The sequence below is a fragment of the Dromiciops gliroides genome, chromosome 3 (assembly GCF_019393635.1).
Source record: "Dromiciops gliroides isolate mDroGli1 chromosome 3, mDroGli1.pri, whole genome shotgun sequence".
In the NCBI taxonomy this organism is placed as follows: domain Eukaryota; kingdom Metazoa; phylum Chordata; class Mammalia; order Microbiotheria; family Microbiotheriidae; genus Dromiciops; species Dromiciops gliroides.
The window spans coordinates 573,593,100-573,613,812 of NC_057863.1; the positions used below are offsets into that span (position 1 = coordinate 573,593,100).

Consider the following 20,713-nt stretch of genomic DNA (forward strand, 5'->3'; position numbering starts at 1 on the left):
CTTCACACACTCTGTTGCTCATACACAATGCTCCATTTCACTTTTCCATACCTTTGCATTGGCTATACCACATTCCTGAAATGTACCCCCTTCTTCTGCCTCATAGAACTTCTCTTTTGCTCTACAACAAAGTTCAAACATTATTTTCTACATGAAGCCTTTTTTGATCTGCTCAACTGCAAGTGCCCTCCCTCCCAAACTACCTTGTACTTAACTATTTTGTGTATATTTGTATTTTGTAAATTCATACTTATATAATATGTGCTTATTATCTACCCTATTGAAATATAAATTCTTTGAGAGTAGAGATTTTTTTATTCTTTGTTCCTATATTCTTTGCAAAAAGCATAATGCCTGGAACATAGTAGGTACTTAATATATTCTGGTTGATTGATTTCCTCTAAGAATTCCTCAGACATTTATATAAACCTATGTATATGCATATTGTCTTCTTTTTCCACCCAGGGCAATGAGGGTTAAGTGACTTGCCCAGGGTCACACAGCTAGTAAGTGTCAAGTGTCTGAGGTCAAATTTGAACTCAGGTCCTCCTGAATCCAGGGCCAGTGTTTTATCTACCATGCCACCTAGCTGCCTTCTATTGTCTTCTTTAGAATATAAACTTGAGATCTGAAACTATCTTGCTTTTCTCTTTGTATCTTCAGAGCTTAGTCCAATATTCCTCTAGATTCATATACCACAGTTTATTTAGCTTTTCCTCAATCAGTGGGCACCTACTTTGTTTCCACTGTTTTCCTAATTCAAAGACTATTATTACGAATATTTTGGCATATATTGGACTTCTGTTTCTGTTTCTTACATCTCTGGTATATCATATGGACTTTGCCTTCAAAATTTCACATTTATATCCAAATCAATTGTCCCAGTTCAGTCTGAGCAACAATCATTACTATGTCTATCTTCCCACAGACCCTTCAACATTGACTTCCCAATTTTTGTTAACTTGGCCAGTTTGCAGTATGTGAGGTGAAAGTCCAGAGGTGTTTTAATTTGCATTTCTCTTATTGTTAATGATTTGAGTTTGTATTGCTCTGATCACTTTTTTATTTGCAATTATTATTTAGAAAATTGTTTACTCATATTATTTGACCACTTATCCATCAGGGAAAGATTCTTAATTGTACATTTGAAAAGTCCTGATAAACCTTGAACTTTTGCCCATGATATGGGATACCAAGGTTTTCCCCCGATTAGACAGTTTCTCTTTTATTGTATCTACATTTATTTTGCTTGTACTAAAGCTCTTTAATATCATGAAATCAAAATTGGTTCCTTTTTTTTACCTTATGATAACCTCCAGCCCTTATTTGGTCAAGAATTCTCCCCCAGGTGATAATTATGAAAGTCATTTCTTTCTATTTTCTTTTATTTTTAAATGATTTGACCTTTTATATTCAGAATGGAGTTTATTGACATATATGGTCTAAGAACTGGGTTAAATCTAATGTAAGCAAAAATGTTTCTTAGAATAAACTAATATTTTAAAAATTTAAAAGACTTTTTATGAAAAAATCAGTTCAATTAGGATAAGAAAGGAATTGTTAATTAAATAGTAATATGGCATTAATTTTACTGTCAAAGAACAGCCAGAAACTCTTGACAACCATTTCATTTTTTGTCTTTGTATTCCTGCCACCACACAGCATGTCTTACATATGTTAGGGGCCTTTAAAAAGTGTTTGTAATTGCATTGAATTAAAACTAGTGAAATTTACCTTAACACAACTACAATACAGAGTTAGTTCATCATTATTGTACCTTTTGTTTGAGGGCTTATTGGCCCTTAAAGATGCAATAAAATACTCTAGTGCAAGGATGATTTAAATGTTAAAAACATGGAACATACCCGAGCATTCTTCATATCAAATGCTTTCCCTTTTCAGGAAACAAAATATTTCCTTTCTTGTAATTGTTTATATAGAGAGTTAGGTGACTAAGAATGCACATGTTTCTAGAATAGACAGTTTTGAAAGCTATACTTAAATTTCCTTTGGTTGGTGATTCACTCAACATTCTACAATAATGACCATACAGTTAAAAAGGAAGTTTTTTTAAAAAACCAGCTAGTATTTCTTGAGTATCTTACTACACAATTCAGTAAGTATAAGAGTTATTACTCTCAAAGGCTTCATGATTCCAGTAGGGGAAACAAGATAGCCACAAATGAAACAACTAGAGTATAATAAAAAGAATATGGGATTAGAATTAGATCAGTCTCTACCCAAATGGGAATCCTCTTATTAAATATTTGCTAGATAAATGTGTTCCAGATTCATCTTTATTATAGCAAGAATTTGTGTTGTGGACAAGATGGAAATAAAGTTGGGTTGGATACAATGGAGCCTGAATATTGATGACTTCAAAAGCCACCTTCAGATGAAGGACAGGACATGTATGCTGAACCTTCAAAGGATACCAGGAAGGACATTTAGGCAGAAAATCATGAGAGAGATAGCAAGTGTCATCAAAACCTTGGAAGAAGAAAGTATTCAGAATGGGAATGGGGGAAAGGGGTGACAAATAGGATTAGTAAGGCATTGTTGGTAGAGCTGTGAGCTGATCCATTGATTCTGGAGAGCAATTTGGAACTATTCCCAAAAGGCTATAAAGTTTTGCATACCCTTTGACCCAACAATACTACTACTAGGTCTTTATCCCAAAGAGATTATAAAAAGGGGGAAATGACCCACATGTGCAAAAATATTTATAGCTGCTCTTTTTGTAGTGGCAAAGAATTGGAAACTGAGGGGATATCCATCAGTTGGGGAATGGCTGAACAAGTTGTGGTATATGAATGTAATGGAATTCTATTCTTCTGTAAGAAATGAGGAGGAGGAGGATTTCAGAGAAACCTGGAAAGATTTACATGAACTGATGCTGGGTGAAATGAACAGAACCAAGAGAACATTGTACACAGTATCAACAACATTGTATGATCAACTGTGATAGACTCAGCTCTTTTCAGCAATGCAATGATCCAAGGCAATACCAAGACTCATGATGGAAAACGCTCTCCACATCCAGAAAAAGAACTATGAAGTCTGAATGCAGATTGAAGCTTACTATTTTCACTTTTGTCGTTATTGTTTCTTCTTTCTTGTGTTTTTTTCCTTTTTTCTGATTCTTCTCTTACAACATGACTAATGTAGAAATATGTTTAACATGATTATAATGTATAATCTATATCAGCAAGGCTTTGGGAGGGGGGAGAGAAGGAAGAGAGTCAAAATTTGGAACTCAAAATCTTACTAAAATGAATGTTGAAAAACAATCTTCACATGTAATTGTAAAAAATAAAATAAAATACTATTTTAAATAGTATTAATAAACAATGCAGAAAAATCAGGAGGGATGAAGACTGAGAAAATGCTATTGGATTTAGCAATCAGGAGGTCATTGTTGACTTGGCTATTGAGATATAGACATTCTGAATTTTCACTAAGGATAATCCAGGTAGTCGATTTAAATTTTAGCAAAAGGCATTTAGACTATTTTTAGGACTAAATTTCCCAATTAAATAATTGTGAACTAGACTTTAGCAATGGTGATTGTGAAATCTTTTATGAAAACTTTTTTTCTAAACAGGGTATGTAAAATTGACATTAGGTCTCTTTCTGGAAGTTAAAAGACTGGGAGGAAATAAGCACTTATATAGCACCTATTATATGCCAGGCACTGTGCTACTTTACAAATATTATCTCATTTGATCTTCACAACTCCATTTAGATAACATTATTATCCTCGTTTAACAATTGAGGAAACTGAGGCAAACAGATGAAATTATTTACCTGGGGTCATATAGCTATTAAGTATCTAAGGCTAAATTTGAACTCAAGTCTTGTTGACTTCAGCACTCTCTGCACTGTGTGACCTAGCTGCCTCTAAAATACTACAGTAGAAGATGCTCTGAAGTGCATTGTATTAATTCTACTTTAATTAAAAATGGCAGAATAGAGAACCACAAAAATTAGCAAATATTAATACAGTATTCCTTAGGATAACTTGCTTTTTTTTAAGCCACAAAATTAATTAGCAAGGACTTTTAGTTTAATTCAACAAATCTAATCTTCTTTGCCATAAACTGAACACAACTTTTTTTTTCTTTTTAGGGGTTGGAAAAGGTAATGGAAAGGATCTGAAAATAATAATAATGATGAATAAGAAGACTGTTTACACCTGTTTGTGTTCATCTTCAAAGAATTGTGAGGTGAGTTCTTGTTGTTTCCAAATAATTTTACTTCAAAACCTGATAACCATCTCAACAGATACCAAAAAATGAAATAACCAACCAAAATTGGGAATAGGAGATTATATTAATTGAGGGACAATACTGTCTTATTTCTATGGATCGATAATTCATTAATGTGGGCATTTCCTCCACTAGTAAAGGTCACAATCATCCATACCTTCTCATATATGTCATTCTTATCCATGTCCTCTCATCAGTCCTCCATTTAATACCCACCCAATGCACTAGTGGACTAGTGGACTAGTCAGTCAGTGAATAAATATTTATTAAGCACCAGCTATGTGCCAGGCCTGGGGAAAGCAAATGCTAGTCTCTGCCCTCAAAGAACTCATAATCTAATGGGTGAGACAAAATGCAAACAGTTATGTATACAAACAAGTTATATAGTGGATAAAAAGGAAATAATCAACAGAGGGAATACACTAGAATTAAGATGAATTGGTAATAGCTTTTTATAAAAAGTCGGATTTTATGTTGGAGAAGCTGTGGAAAAATTGAAACACTAATGCATTGTTTGTGGAGCTGTGAACTGATCCAACCATTCTGGAGAGCAATTTGGAATTATGACCAAAGGGCTTAAAGTTGTGCATACCCTTTGACTCAGCAATACCACTTCTGGGTCTTTTTCCCAAAGAGATCATGGAAAAGGGAAAAGTACCTACATGTACAAAAATATTTATAGCTGCTCTTTTTGTGATGGCAAGGAATTGGAAATTGAGGGGCTGCCCATCAATTGGGGAATGGCTGAACAAGTTGTGGTATATGAATGTAATGGAATTCTATTGTGCTGTAAGAAATGATGAGCAGGCGGATTTCAGAGAAACCTGGAAGGACTTGCATGAACTGATGATAAGTGAGATGAGCAGAACCAGGAGAACATCGTACACAGTATCATCAACATTATATGTTGATCAACTGCGATAGACTTGATTCTTCTCCGCAATACAATGGTCAGGGGAAGCTAGGTGGCGCAGTGGATAGAGCACCAGCCCTGGAGTCAGGAGTACCTGTTCAAATCCAGCCTCAGACACTTGACACTTACTAGTTGTGTGACCCTGGGCAAGTCACTTAACCCCAATTGCCTCACAAAAAACCCCAAAAAACCAAAACCAAAAAAACAACAAAAAAGCAATACAATGGTCCCAGAAAGTTCCAAAGGACTCATGATGGAAAATGCTCTCCAAATCCAGAAAGAAAAAAAAAAAGAACTGTGGAATATGAATGCAGATTGAACCATACTATTTCTCTTGGTTTTGGTGCTGTTGCTTTTCTTTTTTGAGGTTTTTCCTTTTTGCTCTGATTCTTCTCTTATAACATGACTAATGCAGAAATATGAAAAAAAAAAGTAGGATTTTAGCTGGGACTTGAAGGAAGCCAAGGAGTGATATATAAGGTGTAAGAAGAATGAAAAGGAGGGAACTCAGTCATGTAGGGTTTTGAACACCAAAGAGAGGGGTTTATATTTTATTCTAAAGGTGATAGGAAGCCACTGGAGTTTGCTGAGTGACATCTTGGATCTGTGTTTCAGTAAAATCAGTTTCATGTCTGACTAGAAGGGTTAGAAAAGACTTGTGGCAGACAGATCTACCAGTAGACTATTGTAATATCCCAGGTATGAGATGAGGTTCTACTTCATAGTGGTGGCACCATTAGAAGAGGAAAGGGAGCATAATCAAGAGAGGCAACAAAGGTGAAATCAAAAGGCCTTGGCACCAGATTGGATAAAGGATAATTGGATAATATCGTTTCCATGAGATCAGTAATATCACCCCAAGTGGGCTGATATCCTCTGAAAATTGCTCTAAACTGATTGATAACTTCTGTGGGATCCTCATCAAATTTAGGAATATTTCGTTTCTGTGAACTCAAATCTTTGGGGCCAAAAGGTGAATATTGTCTGAGTTTTACCACAGTACCCTTTTGATCATGGGTAAGGATCTCTTGAAGGGGGAGAATTTGAGGCTTCTCTGCCCCCTCTAGATGTAAATTGTCTATAGAAGAAATAGAGGGAGAGGAGATAGAAGCTGGGCCATTTGGCGTTCTAGCCTAAGAAACAGGCTCAGATTCAAGCTAGGGCCTGGATCCTCCTTGTCCTATATCCCCAGTATCATAATCCCTGCTTGCTCTGAACCAGACTTTCCAATAAAGTGAATTTTTAGGTGGCCAGTGGCATAGGATTCTTTGCAAATACCTCAGTGTTTGGAGATTAAATGACTCATGTTTGGGCCATTCTTCCTATAATACTCTATGCCACATAAAACATAGTTCAATAAGCTTTCCTCTGTTCATGGTTGATTTCACTGTAAGTTTTCCCTCATCCCAATCCATAAGTAGCTTTCCTAATGGAGAGTCCTTGGGAATATCACTCTTTCTAATCTTCTCCATGACATTCAGAACTTTCCATACCACATAACAAAGCCCGGAAAAAATAAGAATAAGAATTAAAAAATATTCATTAAATTCAAACTGACCAAGTGTCAACATGACCTTTTCCCCTGCTTGTCTGATTAGCCAAGCTAAAGTTAGAAAAGGGGTACTTAGGAAGTGAAAAAAACCTATTTGAAAATCTAAAGGGAAAACAGCTGGTACTTAGCACTACCTTGAAATTTAAATGGACAAGCACATAGGAAATAGGGGAAAATTTCTTACCCAACTGGAAGATCAGAAGATCAGGGGGTTCAGCATTCTACTTTGTGGTTCACCGACTGTAATGTTTGAAATCTAATGTGTGATCACCTTATCTGACCCCAGTGTGGGGAGATATTGGCTAAGATTTACTGATAAATTAGGCAACAGTTTAGGCTTTTAAGTATTTATTAAAGTGTATTAGAAGTTAGTGAAGATGGAGCAGGTAGGTGGTACAGTGGATAGAGCACTGGCCCTGGATTCAGGAGGACCTGAGTTCAAATCCGGCCTCAGACACTTGACACTTACTAGTTGTGTGACCCTAGGGAAGTCACTTAACTCCAATTGCCTCACCAAAAAAAAAAAAGTTAATGAAGAGAGAGAGGTTGAAAAAAGAGCTCTTAAAGAATGGAAAACCTAGCTTAAATCTATGCGGGATAGACAGAGAGAAAACTTCACCTTCACCTAGCAGCCCATGCCTCCAAAGAGCAAAAGAGTCCCAGCCAGTTCTCCTGGAAGTCCCCTGTGGAACAGGAAGCACGGCAGTCCCCACACACAGCTCCAAGCTAATTTGCAGGTCCATTGATTGACATGACTTACATACAGGTGGTCTATGAATAGAGGTGACTTTCGGACACCAGGCAGCTTCCAGATGCTCATCACATGCTTTCTCCTCAGGGGGGTGTCGCCCTGGTTCTCACAATGTCTTTCTCAGCAGGGGGGTGGCACCCTGATTCTCACACCAATTAATGGGCACTCCCTCAGTTTCTAATTCTTTGCCATCACAAAATGAGCTGCTATATTTTTGTACATATGAGTTCTATTTCTCTTTCTTTGATCTCCCTGGAGTATAAGCCTAGAAGCATGTTACTGGGTCAAAGGATATGGTGAGTTTAATAGCTTTGGGGCATAATTCCAAATTGCTTTTGAGAATGATTGGACTAGTTCACAGTTTTACCAACAGTACCCTAGTGTACCTATTTTCCTAAATCCCTACCTTCTAATTTTAGCTGCATTGGTTTTATTTGTGCAAACCTTTTAAAATTTATATAACTAGGGGCAGTTAGGTGGTGCAGTGGATAGAGCACTGGTCCTGGATTCAGGAGGCCCTGAATTCAAATCTGGCCTCAGACACTTAACACTTACTAGCTGTGTGACCCTGGGCAAGTCACTTAACCCCAATTGCTTCACCCCCCCCCAAATTATATAACCAAAATGATCCTTTTTAGCTCTCATGAACTTTCTTATCTCTTCTTTGGTCATGAACTTTTCCCCTATCCATAGATTTGAGAGATAATTTCTTCCATGCTCCAATAATTTGCTTATGATATAGCCCTTTATGTCTAAATCACATACCCATTTTGAAACTTATCTTTATATATGGTGTGAAGTGTTGGTCTATGCCTAGTTTCTCCCATATTACTTTCCAATTTTCCCAACAGTTTTGTGTGTGTGCATGTGTCTCTGTGTGTGTGAAATAGTGAATTCTTGCCCCTGGGACTTTGAGTTTACCAAACACCAGGCTACTATACTCATTTGCTTTTATTTAGTATGTATGTACCTAATGTGTTCTGCTGATCAACCCCTCTTTTACCCAGTACCAAATTATTTTGACAATTACAGCTTTGTAGTATGGATTGAGATATGCTAGTACCCCTTCCCATTTTTTCATTGATTCTCTTGATATCATTAACCTTTTGTTCCTTATTTTGCTATTATTTTTTCTAACTCTATAATTCTTCAGTAATTTGATTGATATGACACTGAATAGGTAAATTAATTGAGGTAGTATTGTCATTTTGATTATATTGACTTAGCCTACTCATGAGCAATTACTATTTCTCCAGTTATTTAAAAGTGCAGTTGGGTGGCTCAGTAGATAGAGTGCCAGACCTGGAGTCAGGAAGACTCATCTTCCTAAGTTCAAATCTATCAGACACTAGCTGTGTGACTCTGGGCAAATCAAAACAAGCTAGAAAAAGAAATGGCAAATGACTCCAGTTTCTTTGCCAAGAAAAACCCAAATGGGTCACAAAGAGTTGAACACAAATAAAACGACTGAAGAAAAAGTTATTTAGATCTGTCTTTATTTGTGTGAAGAGGATTCTGTAATTGTGTTCATATAGTTCTTGTGTTTGTGTTGACAAAAAGACTCCGAACTATTTGATACTATATGTAGTTATTTTAAATGGAATTTCTTTATCTATCTTTCTTGCTGGGCTTTGTGGTAACATATAGAAATGTTGATTGTTTGTGTGGGTTTAATTTATATTCTGCAACTTTGCTGAAGATGTTATGTGTTTCAATTAGTTTTTTTAGTTGACTCCCAAGGGTTTTCTAAGTAAAGCATCATGTAATTTGCAAAAAGTGATAGTTTTGTTTCCTCATTCCCTATGCTTGTTCTTTCTATTTATTTTTCTTTTTTATCACTATAGCTAACATTTCTAGTACAATATTGGAAAGTAATGGTGACGATGGACACTTTTGCTTCACCCTTGATGTTGCTAGAAAGACATCTAGCTTATACTCATTGAGATAATGCTTTCTCTTGATTTTAGATAAATGTTGCTTATCATTTTAAGGAAAGCTCCATTTATTCTTTTGCTTTCTAGTGTTTTTAACAGGAATGTGTGTTGTATTTTTCAAAAGCTTTTTCTGAAATTATTGAAATAATCATATGGTTTTTGTAGTTAATATGGTCAATTGTGTCTATGGTTTTCCTAATATTAAATCAGACCTGAATCCTGGAATAAATCAATTCTGGTCAGAATCTATGATCTTTTTTATATATTGCTGTAATATCTATGCTAGTATTTGTTAAAGTTTTTGCATCAACATTAATTAGGGGAAATTATATATTGTTTTCTTTTTCTGTTTTGACTCTCCGTGGTTTAGGTATCAAGACCATATTTGTCACATAGAAAGAATTTTTCTTCACCTATTTTTTCCAGTTTATATAATATTAGTTGTTCTTTAAATGTTTGGTTGATTGGTAAATTTAGTAGTTTGGTAAATTCATCTGGTCCTGAAGTTTTTTTTATTGAGTTCATTTATGGCTTGTTCAATTTCTTCTTCTAAGATAGGTCTGTTTAAGTATTCTATTTCCTGTTCTGATAATCTGAGTAATTTATATTTTTGCAGATATTCATCCATTGTTTATTCAGCTCCTTAATTTCTTTCTTTCTTTTTTTAATGGTTAGATTTACCTAGTTTTGAGGGGAAAGTTGAAGTCTCCCACTAGTATAGTTTTACTATTTTCTCCTATAACTCATTTAATTTTCATTTAATGATTTAGATACTATGCCATTTGGTGCATATATGTATTTGATATTGATATTAATTCATTGTCTATGGTACCTTCTAGCAAAATGCAGTTTCCCTGCTTATCTCTTTTAATTAGGTCTATTTTTGCTTTTACTTTAACTGAGATCATGATTACTACCCCTGCCTCTTTTACTTCATAATAGATTCAGTTCCAACTTTCTATTCTAACTCTATATGTATCTTTTTGTTTCAAGTGTGTCCCTTGTAAATAACATATTGTTGGATTCTGGTCTCTAATCAATTCTGCTACCCTGTTCTATTTTATGAGTGAATTCATCCAATTCACATTCATAGTTTTGATTGCCAACTGTCTATCTCCCTTCAGCCTTTGTTATTTTTATCTTTATATACTCTCCTTTGGAAACCTCATCTGTCCTTGTGTCTTCAGCTATTGCATTTTACTATCACTTCAAATTTAATATGTCTAAAACCAAATTCATCTTACCCCCTCCCATCCAAACCAACTCTTCCTTTTCTTCACCAAATTCTTTTTCTGTCACTGTTACTTTCCATCATTCTCTTTTGTCTTCAATTTAAAACTTTAGAAATCATCATTCATTTATCATTCTTATCTTCCCTTGCATAAATTGCTCACCAAATCCTATTGATTTTGTCTTCAAAAAGATCTGTTATACTCCTTCATCTCTGTTACCTCTGTCACTATTATTGATCATTCAAAATTTATAAATTTCTTATTATGTGCCAGACACAAGTGCAAGGGATACAAAAAAGGCAAAAGATGGTACCTACTCTCTAGGAGCTTATAATCTAATGAGGGAGTCAACATGCAAATAAATATATACAGAGTTAGTTATATACAGGATAAATTGGAGATGATTAACAGGGAAGGCACCAAAATTAAGAGAGGTTGGGAAGAAAGGATTTTAGTTGGGACTTAAAGCCAAGGAGTTCAGTAAGTGGAGTTGAGGAGGGAGAAGTATTCCAGGAATGAGGAACAAATAGAGAAAATGCCAGGAGCTGAGAGATGAAATGTCTTGTTTGTGGAACTGCCAGGAAGCCAGTGTCACTGGATCAGAATACATGTTGAAGGGTAAAATATAAAAAGACTGGAAAGGTAGAAAGGGGCTAAGTTATGAAGGGCTTTGAATGCCAAACAAAGCATTTCATATTTGATCCTGGAGGCAATAAGGAGCCACTGGAGTTTGAGTAAGGGCATGACATGGTCATATTTATGTTTTTGGAAAATCATTTTAGTTGCTAAATGAAGAATGGATTAGAACAGGGAGAGACTTGAGGCAGGCCCACTCACCAGCTGGCTTTTACAATCATCCAAGCATGAGGTGATGAACGCCTGCACTAGAGTGGTGGCCATGTATGAAAAGAAGGGAGTGTATTTGAGAGATGTTGCAAAGATGAAATCAATAGGCCTTAGCAACAGATTGGATATGGGGGTGAGAGATAGTGAGGAGTCCAGGATGATTAGCAGCCTGATGGGCTAGGAGGATGGTGCTACCCTTTATAGTAATAGGAATGGTAGAAGTGGAGCTGAGTTTAGGGGGAAAAGATAATGAGATTTCTTCTTCCGAATATCCAGTTAGGGATGTCTGAAAGGAAATTGGAGATTAGAGCAAAGTTAGGTCAGGATAAGTCTATTTGAGAATCATTAGCATGTTGTTGTTCAGTCAATCAGTCATGTCTTCAAGGACTCAAGATAAAATTCAATTATCTAATGAATTCTATCCACCCCATTTCACTTTGCAAGTGATCTCCAGATAGATCCTCTTTCTTGTCTTTTGTCAAGGATACCACCATCTTTCAGGCTTGCAACTTCATCCTTGACTCCTCATTTACTCCACATATCCAATATTTTTCCAAGTCCTGTCATTTCTACCTCCTTAGGTACTGTTCCCTTCTGAAATTTGCCTTTTCCTTCTGACTCACCCACTTTAAATTGGCAGTAGTGATGAGAACATCACTTGTGCCTCTAAGTTTTTCAGATTTTTACCCAAAGCTTCAAAACCTTAGCAATGCTTTCCTAGGGATATTTTCCCCTCCTGACCCCTCTATGAACCACTAAAAAGAAGCATCATTTGTCAGATTTGACAGTTCCCAGGAGGCTCTCTGTGAAACTGCACAGATACAAGTTAATGAATTCTTCCTCTGACCATTACTGGATGATCTCTTCTCTAGCTACATAGATAAGGGAGTTTTCTGCAGAAAAATTATGATTGAAGCCTTAGAAGCAGATAAGATCACTGAGGAAAAGATTGTTGAGAGAGAAGAGGGAGGGACCAGGAGAAAACTTTGCAAGACCACTTAAGTGTTTTGTTGTTTGTCCTTCAGGGTGATGTCATGACTTGCAGTGAATTGGATGTAAGTGAGGAAGGGCTGTGAAAAGTTACCAGCTTCACTCTTTCCTCCAAAGCCATCTGGGTCCAGTAGCAAGATATATATCAGCATGACTGGAGATGGCCATGGATATTTGAGGCAATCGGGGTTAAGTGACTTTCTCAGGGTCACACAGCTAGTAAGTGTCAAGTATCTGAGGCTGGATTTGAACTCAGGTCCTCCTGATTCCAGGGCTGGTGCTCTATCTGCTGTGCCTTGTAGCTGGCCCAATATCACTTATGTGTAGGAAGTAGGAGAATAAATATGAAGCCAAGATAAAGCAGTCAGAGGAGGAAAAAATCAGGAGAGAGCCAAGACATGAAAGTAGCAAGAAGAAAAATGTCAAAAGCTGCAAAAGAATCAAAGAAGGTGGAGAATGAAAAAGGAACCACTGGTTTTGGTGACAATTAAGTGATTTTTTTTTTGTGGGGCAATGAGGGTTAAGTGACTTGCCCAGAGTCATACAGCTAGTAAGTATCAAGTCTGAGGCCGGATTTGAACTCAGGTCCTCCTGACTCCAGGGCCGGTGCTCTATCCACTGTGCCACCTAGCTGCCCCCCAATTAAGTGATTTTTAAAGTGATCTCAGAGGGGGCAGTTTTGGTAGATGTGAAGTAATTTGCAGTTCTCTAATCAATAGTGATTTAGAGCATTTTTTTCTTATGACTATAGATAGCTGTGATCTCTTTGTCTGAAAATGACTTGTTTATATCCTTTTAACCATTTATCAGTTAGGGAATTACTCATTTTCCCATAAATTTGACTCAGTTATATTGAGATATATTTGGAAAATGAGGACTTTATCAGAGACACTTATTATAACATTTTTTCTCAGTTTCTTGCTTTCTTTCGATCCTGACAACATTAGTTTTGTTTGTGCAAAAACATTTAAATTTAATTTAATGTTCTTGCTCTCTTATTGAGTAATATATTATTCCCTTATCTACATAAGTAAAAGTTTCCATGCTCCCCTAATTTGCTTATGATATCACTCTTTATGTCTAAATCATGCTTCCATTTTGACCATATCTTTGTATATAGTGTGATATGTTGGTCTAGACCTAATTTCTGCCAAACTATTTTTCATTTTTCCCAGCAATTTTTATAAGTTCTTGCTCTCAAAGCTTGGTTCTTTGGGTTTATCAAAGACTAAATCACTATGGTCATTTATTACTGTGTATTGTATGACTAATCTATTCCACTGATCTACTATTCTATTTCTTAACCAGTACTAAATTGTTTTGATAATTTTTTGTTGTTGTTGAGTCATTTTTCAGCCATGTATGAATCTTTGTGACCCCATTTGGGGTTCTCTTGGCAAGAATACTGTGAGAAATTATTTTTGTAGCCAATATCTTGGAGATTCAATCCTGATTTCCCCCATTCCAAAGACCTCCTTGATAAAATAAAGTCAATTCTTCTTGGTCCTGGTCAGGGCTATAAGCCTTTAGGAATCTTGATAAGAATGACCCTTCTAAATTCTTGTTGGGGCAATAAAAATTTGGTCTGGGGTGAAGATTAATAGTCAGCCCAAAGTTGGGGGGGGGCCTGCTATTAGTCCTTAATTTTAATATAGTATACCTCCAAATTAAGTTAACTAATCAGAGGTGATTAGGAATCCCTCAGAAACACCTCCTCTTCAATGGGCATATATTCTGTGACCCCACCACCATTGGGGTCTTTGGTCTGAGAGAGATGGCCATGTATCATCCTTTTATTAATAACTTGCTGTCCTATTGATAAAATGATTAAATTATCCAGAGGCTATGTATCTCATTTTTAATCATTACAATACTGGAGTGGTTTGCCATTTCCTTCTCCAGCTCATTTTAAGGATGAGAAAACTGGGGCAAACAGGGTTAAGTGACTTGCCCAGAATGATACAGCTAGGACATCTCTGAGACCTAATTTGAACTCACAAAGAGTTTTCCTCACTCCAGACCCAGTGCTCTATACACAGTTCCACATAGCTGCCCCATTTTAATAATTACCACTTTGTAACACAGTTTGAGACCTGGTATTGCCACTTTTCTTCCTATTGTTTTTTTCAGTGATTCCCTTGATATTCTTGACCTTTTGTTCTTCCAGTTGAATTTTGTTATTTCCTAACTCTATACAAGATGTTTGTATTAATTTTATTGATATGGCACCAAATAAATTAATTAATATAGGTAGAATTGTCATTTTTATTACATTGACTTGGCCTACCCATGAGCAATTAATATTTCTCCAATTATTTGCATGTGACTGTGTGTGAAAAGTGTTTTATAATTGTATTCATAAAGTTCCTGGGTTTTTCTTGGCAGGTACAAATATTTTAATATTATCTACAGTTGAATAAACTTTCTCTTTCATCTCTTCCTACTGGAATTTGTTGGTAATATAAAAAAATACTGATGATTTATGTGGCCTTATTTTATTTTTTTTAATAATATTTTGTTTTATTTTTCCAGTTACATGCAAAGTTTTCAACATTCATTTTTGTAAGATTTTGAGTTCCAAATTTTTCTCCCTCCTCCCCAAGACAACAAGCAATCTGATACAGGTTATACAGTACAATCATGTTAAACATATTTTATGTGACTTTATTTTATATCCTGCAACTTTCCTGAAGTTGTTCATTATTTCAACTAGTTTTTAAGTTGATTCTCTAAGTATACCATCTTATCATCTGTAAAGAGTGATAGTTCTGTTTCCTCATTGTCTATTCTAATTTCTTTAATTTCTCTTATTGTTATAGTTAGCATTTCTAATATAATACTGAATAGTGGTGATAATGGGCATCCTTGCTTTACCCCTGATCTTATTGGAAAGGTTTCTAGCATAGAAGTTATAAGAATCATCTTCCCATATATGAATGTGAACAATTTAACCTTATAAATCCCTTATGATTTCTCTTTCCCATATACCTTTTTATGTTTCTTTTGAATCTTGTATCTGAAAGTCAGATTTTCTATTCAGCTCTGGTCTTTTCATTAGGAATGCTTGAAAGTGCTCTATTTTATTAAATAACCATTTTTTATTCTGAAGAATTATACGCAGTTTTGCTATGATCCTAACTCCTTTGCCTTCCAGAATATCATATTCCAAACCCTCTAATTCTTTAATATGGCAACTGCTAAATCTTGTGTGATCCTTACTATGACTCCATAGAATTTGAATTGTTTCTTTCTGGATACTTATACAATATTTTCTCCTTGATCTAGAAACTCAGGAATTTGGCTGTAATATTCCTAGGACTTTCCATTTAGGGATCTCTTTCAGGAGGTGATCAGTGGATTCGTTCAATTTCTATTTTACACACTCATTCTAGGATATAAGGGAAGTTTTGCTTGATAATTCCTCGAAACATGATGTCTAGCCTTTTTTTAATCATGGCTTTCAGATTCAATAATTCTTAAATTATTTCTCTTCAATGTATTTTACAGATTAATTGTTTTTCCTATAAAATACCTTATGCTTTCTTCTATTTTTTCCATTTTTAAAATTTTGTTTCATTTTTTTTCTTTTGCAATGCAATGAGGGTTGTGACTTGCCCAGGGTTACACAACTAGTAAGTGTCAAGTATCTGAGGCCAGATTTGAACTCAGGTCCTCCTGAATCCAGGGCCAATGCTTTATCCACTGTACCACCTAGCTGCCCCCTGTTTCATTGCTTCTTGATGTCTCATACAGTCATTAGCTTCCACCTGCTCAATTCTAATTTTGAAAGTATTATTTTCTTCAGTGAGCTTTTATGCCTCTTTTTTCCATTGGCCAATTCTGCTTTTTAAGTTGTTTTTTTCCCCCCAGTATTTTTTGTGACTCTTTTACTAAGCCATTGAATTTCTTCCACTAATTTTCTTGCATCATTTTCTTTTCTTTTCTTTCTTCTCTCAATTTTTCCTCTACTCCTCTTATTTGAGCTTTAAAATCCTTTTTGAACTATTCCAAGAATTCTTATTGAATTTGTATCTAATTTACATTTTTATTTGAGGCTTTGCTTATAGCTGTTTTGACATCATTGTCTTCTGAGTTTGTATCTTGATTTTCCCTGTCACCATAATAACTTTTTATGGTTAATTTTTTGTCTTTTGCTCATTTTTCTAGCCTATTTCTTTACTTTTAATTTTATCTAAAAGTTGGACTTTGCTCCCAGGACGGAGAGGGCACTGTCCCAAGAGTGTTTCACACTACTGTTTTCTTAGCTAATTCTGGGACTCTGTATCTAAGAAGAGGTGTGGTCACTTCTCTCCTGGACTGTGCTCTGGTCTTTATCCAGGAAGGACTTTGTTCCCCTGTAGCCATAAGTGTTATCATTCCTTTTGGCCTTGTGACTGTGACTTGGGACCCTTCTCTTCTGCAAGTGCTAATGTTCTTTTCAGCTTTGGAACTTAGACAAGGGCCCCTGCTCCTTTGTGAGTGGTAAGTGTTCTTCTTCACCCTGGAACTAAATATGGGCAATACAAAATGGTCCTGAACTCAGTGACTGTAAAGGGTCACTTGTAATCGCTTTTGACCAGTTGTATAACCCCCTTACCATCTATGGACTGAGAACACCAAAATGTACAACTGATACCAATGCAGCCACCTTCAAGGCCTGCTGCTGGCCTTAGCCTTTTCTGCTGACTTCTTAAGTTGTCTTGGGCTGGAGAATTATTTAACTTCAACCTTCTGTTGGTTCTGCTGCTCCAGAATTCAATTTGAAGCATTATTTTCAAGTTATTTCGAGGGGAATTCAGGAGAGTTCTGGTGAGTTCCTACTTCTACTCCATCATCTTGACTCCACCCTGGGCACCTTGCTTATTAATGCTTCTAAGTCACATTTTTCAATCACAGGTATCTTTTGATGATGACAAGAATTCTGTAAATATCCGACTAAATAACTGTCCAGACATCTCTGGTGATGTGAAAATAAAGTTTTTCTACAATTCTGTAAGTACAAGAAGTGTGATGGGTATAACTAAATGTGTGTGGTCACCCTACCTGTCCCCAATGTGGAGAAAGCTAACTAGGACAACAGTTTAACAGTTTAGATATTAAACATTTATTAAAATATATTAGAGGTTAAAAATAATAATAACAATAAAATAAAATAAAAATATATTAGAGGTTAACAAAGAGAGAATAAGTATCTCTGAAAGAATAGGAAAAACTAACCTACCCTCCAGGAGCAATCAGAGCTCTACCTCTCACGAGGTTCCAATCACCAACTGACAAAACCAACTGCCTCACACACTGCTTCAAACTAATTGGTTGAGACTGGTCTCATGTTGATGTGCGGGAACTTCGAGACACTGAACCTTAGAAAGGTCAACCCATGCTCTCACAGCAGGGGGCCCCTGGTAATATATTCTAACAGAAACAATCAATGCAATTCTTAGCTTGAAATTTTCTCCAGCAGTTTCCTAATGGAGAACCAACCAGCTATTAATTTTCAATGGAAGTAGGGAATAAAGAATGTATAGATCATGGAAATTCACAATGAAGTTTCAAATTCGAGCTTTTCCAATAAGTTCAATTTCCTTAGCCACCAAAACTTTCACTAGAACTGTTAACCAATAAAAGTTTGGTATCAGCTAAACTGACTGATGACATTAATTTTAGCTCCATTCAATTCCTGCTATTCCTCCACTGGAAAAGAGTTAATCAATAATAAAATGGTAAAAGACAGAAGAACTGGCTGAGGATGATTGATTTATAGAATAGACCATCATCTTCTGGCCCCCATGCAACTGAGTAACCTGGAATGATACCCTCAATCATTAAATTTGAATAATGGAAAGAACACTGGACAAAACATTAGGAAGCCTGGGTGTTAGTCCTGATTCCATAACTTATTAGCAATATAACCATGGACATTTAAACAATGCATGTCTCAGTTTCTCTAATAAAATTCTGTAAAGGATATGTACACATGTGAAAATCTCTTAACCTCTCATGGTTAAAATCAAACAATGGATTGAAAGTATTTTGAAAATATTAAATACTCATAATTATTAGTTGTCTTTAATACTTAGTTTCTGATAGACAATGATATATGATATGAAAACTTTTATACATTCTATTACTCTTTAAACTAACTTAAACTAATATAAATGACCAATATTTAACTGAAGGATGGGGGCTGGGACTTAATTCTTTTTAGAATTGAAATAACTAGTTCTTGAAATTTTGCTAAGAAAAAGTAACCCTTTTAACATCGTATATATTTTATGTATTTTTAGGCCCTTCCTAACCTATATGAGAAGTGTCCATTTTTCTTTTGGTTCAATACAGCTTTTATAGAAAACAACAGGTATGAAATATAACCTAATTAAAATAAATTCACCCTAGGGGTGTGTATGTGTGTGGGGGGTGGGGAATAGGTGTGTGTGTATTTTAAAAGGAGGAATAAAAAAAGAGAGGCAATGGGTAAATAGCCATTATCAGCTCACATTTAGATGTGTGCAATGATGGGTTCAAAGAATTAAAAATTGAAATGTCAGTTATCACTTAAATTTGACAGCAGGGAAGTAAAAAAAATGTTTTTGAGGTTAATATACCAAAGAAACTTCCAATGTGTGTGAGAATCCCAAGCCTAGGAGAGGGTATCTGGGGTTCTATTTCTCTGTAGTGAAGGGAGTAGTCCCCTAAAAATTGCATATTTGTTGGCATTGCTGAGGTACCACTCTTTATACAAAAAGAAAACTTTGATTTTAAAATATTAATTTTGGGTCTGGAGAATGAGTAGTATTATACCTAGTAGAAATTCCTGGAGAAAAAGCTGAATATTATTCTTGGTGCTTAATTTCTGCCTGAGTTCCATCATACCCAGAAATTGGTTTAATGTTTTAAATGTAAAAAGTGGGGGCAGCTAGGTGGTACAGTGGATAAAGCAGCGGGCCCTGGATTCAGTAGGACCTGAGTTCAAATCTGGCCTGAAACACTTGACACTTACTAGCTGTGTGACCCTGGGCAAGTCACTTCACCCTCATTGCCCTGCCAAAAAAAAAAAAGTGCATTGCTTTGGGGCAGCTAGGTGGTGCAGTGGATGGAGCACCGGGCCTGGAGTCAGGAGGACCTGAATTCGAATTTGGCCTCAGACACTTGACACTTACTAGCTGTGTGACCCTGGGCAAGTCACTTAACCCCAATTGCCTCACCAAAAAAAAAAAATGCATTGTTTTAATTCTATAAAAGAAATGGTTTCAGAAGAATTCAATAAAGGCTTTCAGCAAGTTATTTCTTCCAAAACAATATCTAACCTTTCCATTGTAGGAGGGAAATACAAGGGCAGGGAGAAAAAAAAAATAGAAGGAGCTAGTTACAAAAGAAGACATAAACTCAGGATGATTTGTATTTGACACTAAAACACTTCTAAAAAAAGGTGTTTTATCTTTGTTTTTAATTGCATATGGGAGGGAGCAGCTAGATGGTGCAGTGGATAAAATACTGACCCTGGATTCAGGAGGATCTGAGTTCAAATCCAGTCTCAGACACTTGACACTTACTAGCTGTGACCTTGGGCAAGTCACTTAACCTTCATTGCCCTGCCCTCCACCCCACCCACCCGAAAATTTCATATGGGAAAGAAGTTTGCACCTATAAACCACTAAGAGAATCAATATGTGTTATCTAAATTTTTGCTTGCTACTTTGAATTGCTTTGGAAAGGGAAGAAGTATAAAAAGGCAGGAAGAGGATGCTCTATAGAAAATTAGTAAACTCCTGCTTTTTCAAAGCTCAGAAAAGATCAAATTTCATTATTTTCCCCCCTCTTAGGCTCTATCTTCACAGAAATGAATTGGATAATCCCCATAAACCAAAAACATGGCATGTTTACCGTGAAGATTTTGCAGTGGAATTACTGTTTCTGAAGACATGATCTACAGAAGTATATATTTGTTTAAATGTTACTCCCTTCTATTAAAGAATCATGTTCCTGTGAACCCCTTACTACATAGAGTCATCTTCTAAATCTACATTTCTTTGTTAGTGTATTCATTTGTACTCTATGTATTTAAGAATTCTATTAAATGTTACAGGTAAAAGACATATGCTGGGGGCAGCTAGGTGGCACAGTGGATAAAGCACCTACCCTGGATGCAGAAAGATCTGAGTGCAAATAAGGCCTCAGACACTTGACACTTACTAGCTGTGTGACCCTGGGCAAGTCACTTAATCCTCAT

The 20,713-nt window shown here is 35.9% G+C and overlaps 1 protein-coding gene across 1 annotated transcript in view; it reads left to right on the forward strand.

Annotated features, from left to right (window-relative positions):
- The window catches only part of LOC122747963 (phosphatidylinositol 3,4,5-trisphosphate 3-phosphatase TPTE2-like), an 82,151-nt gene extending 61,742 nt beyond the window's left edge, over positions 1-20,409 (forward strand). Inside the window, exons 15-18 of the mRNA XM_043993725.1 lie at positions 4,129-4,226; positions 17,383-17,478; positions 18,771-18,841; positions 20,307-20,409. Of these exons, the coding sequence (XP_043849660.1) occupies positions 4,129-4,226; positions 17,383-17,478; positions 18,771-18,841; positions 20,307-20,409 (368 nt within the window). The remainder of the gene's footprint in view (positions 1-4,128; positions 4,227-17,382; positions 17,479-18,770; positions 18,842-20,306) is intronic.
- Positions 20,410-20,713: the final 304 nt, after the last annotated feature.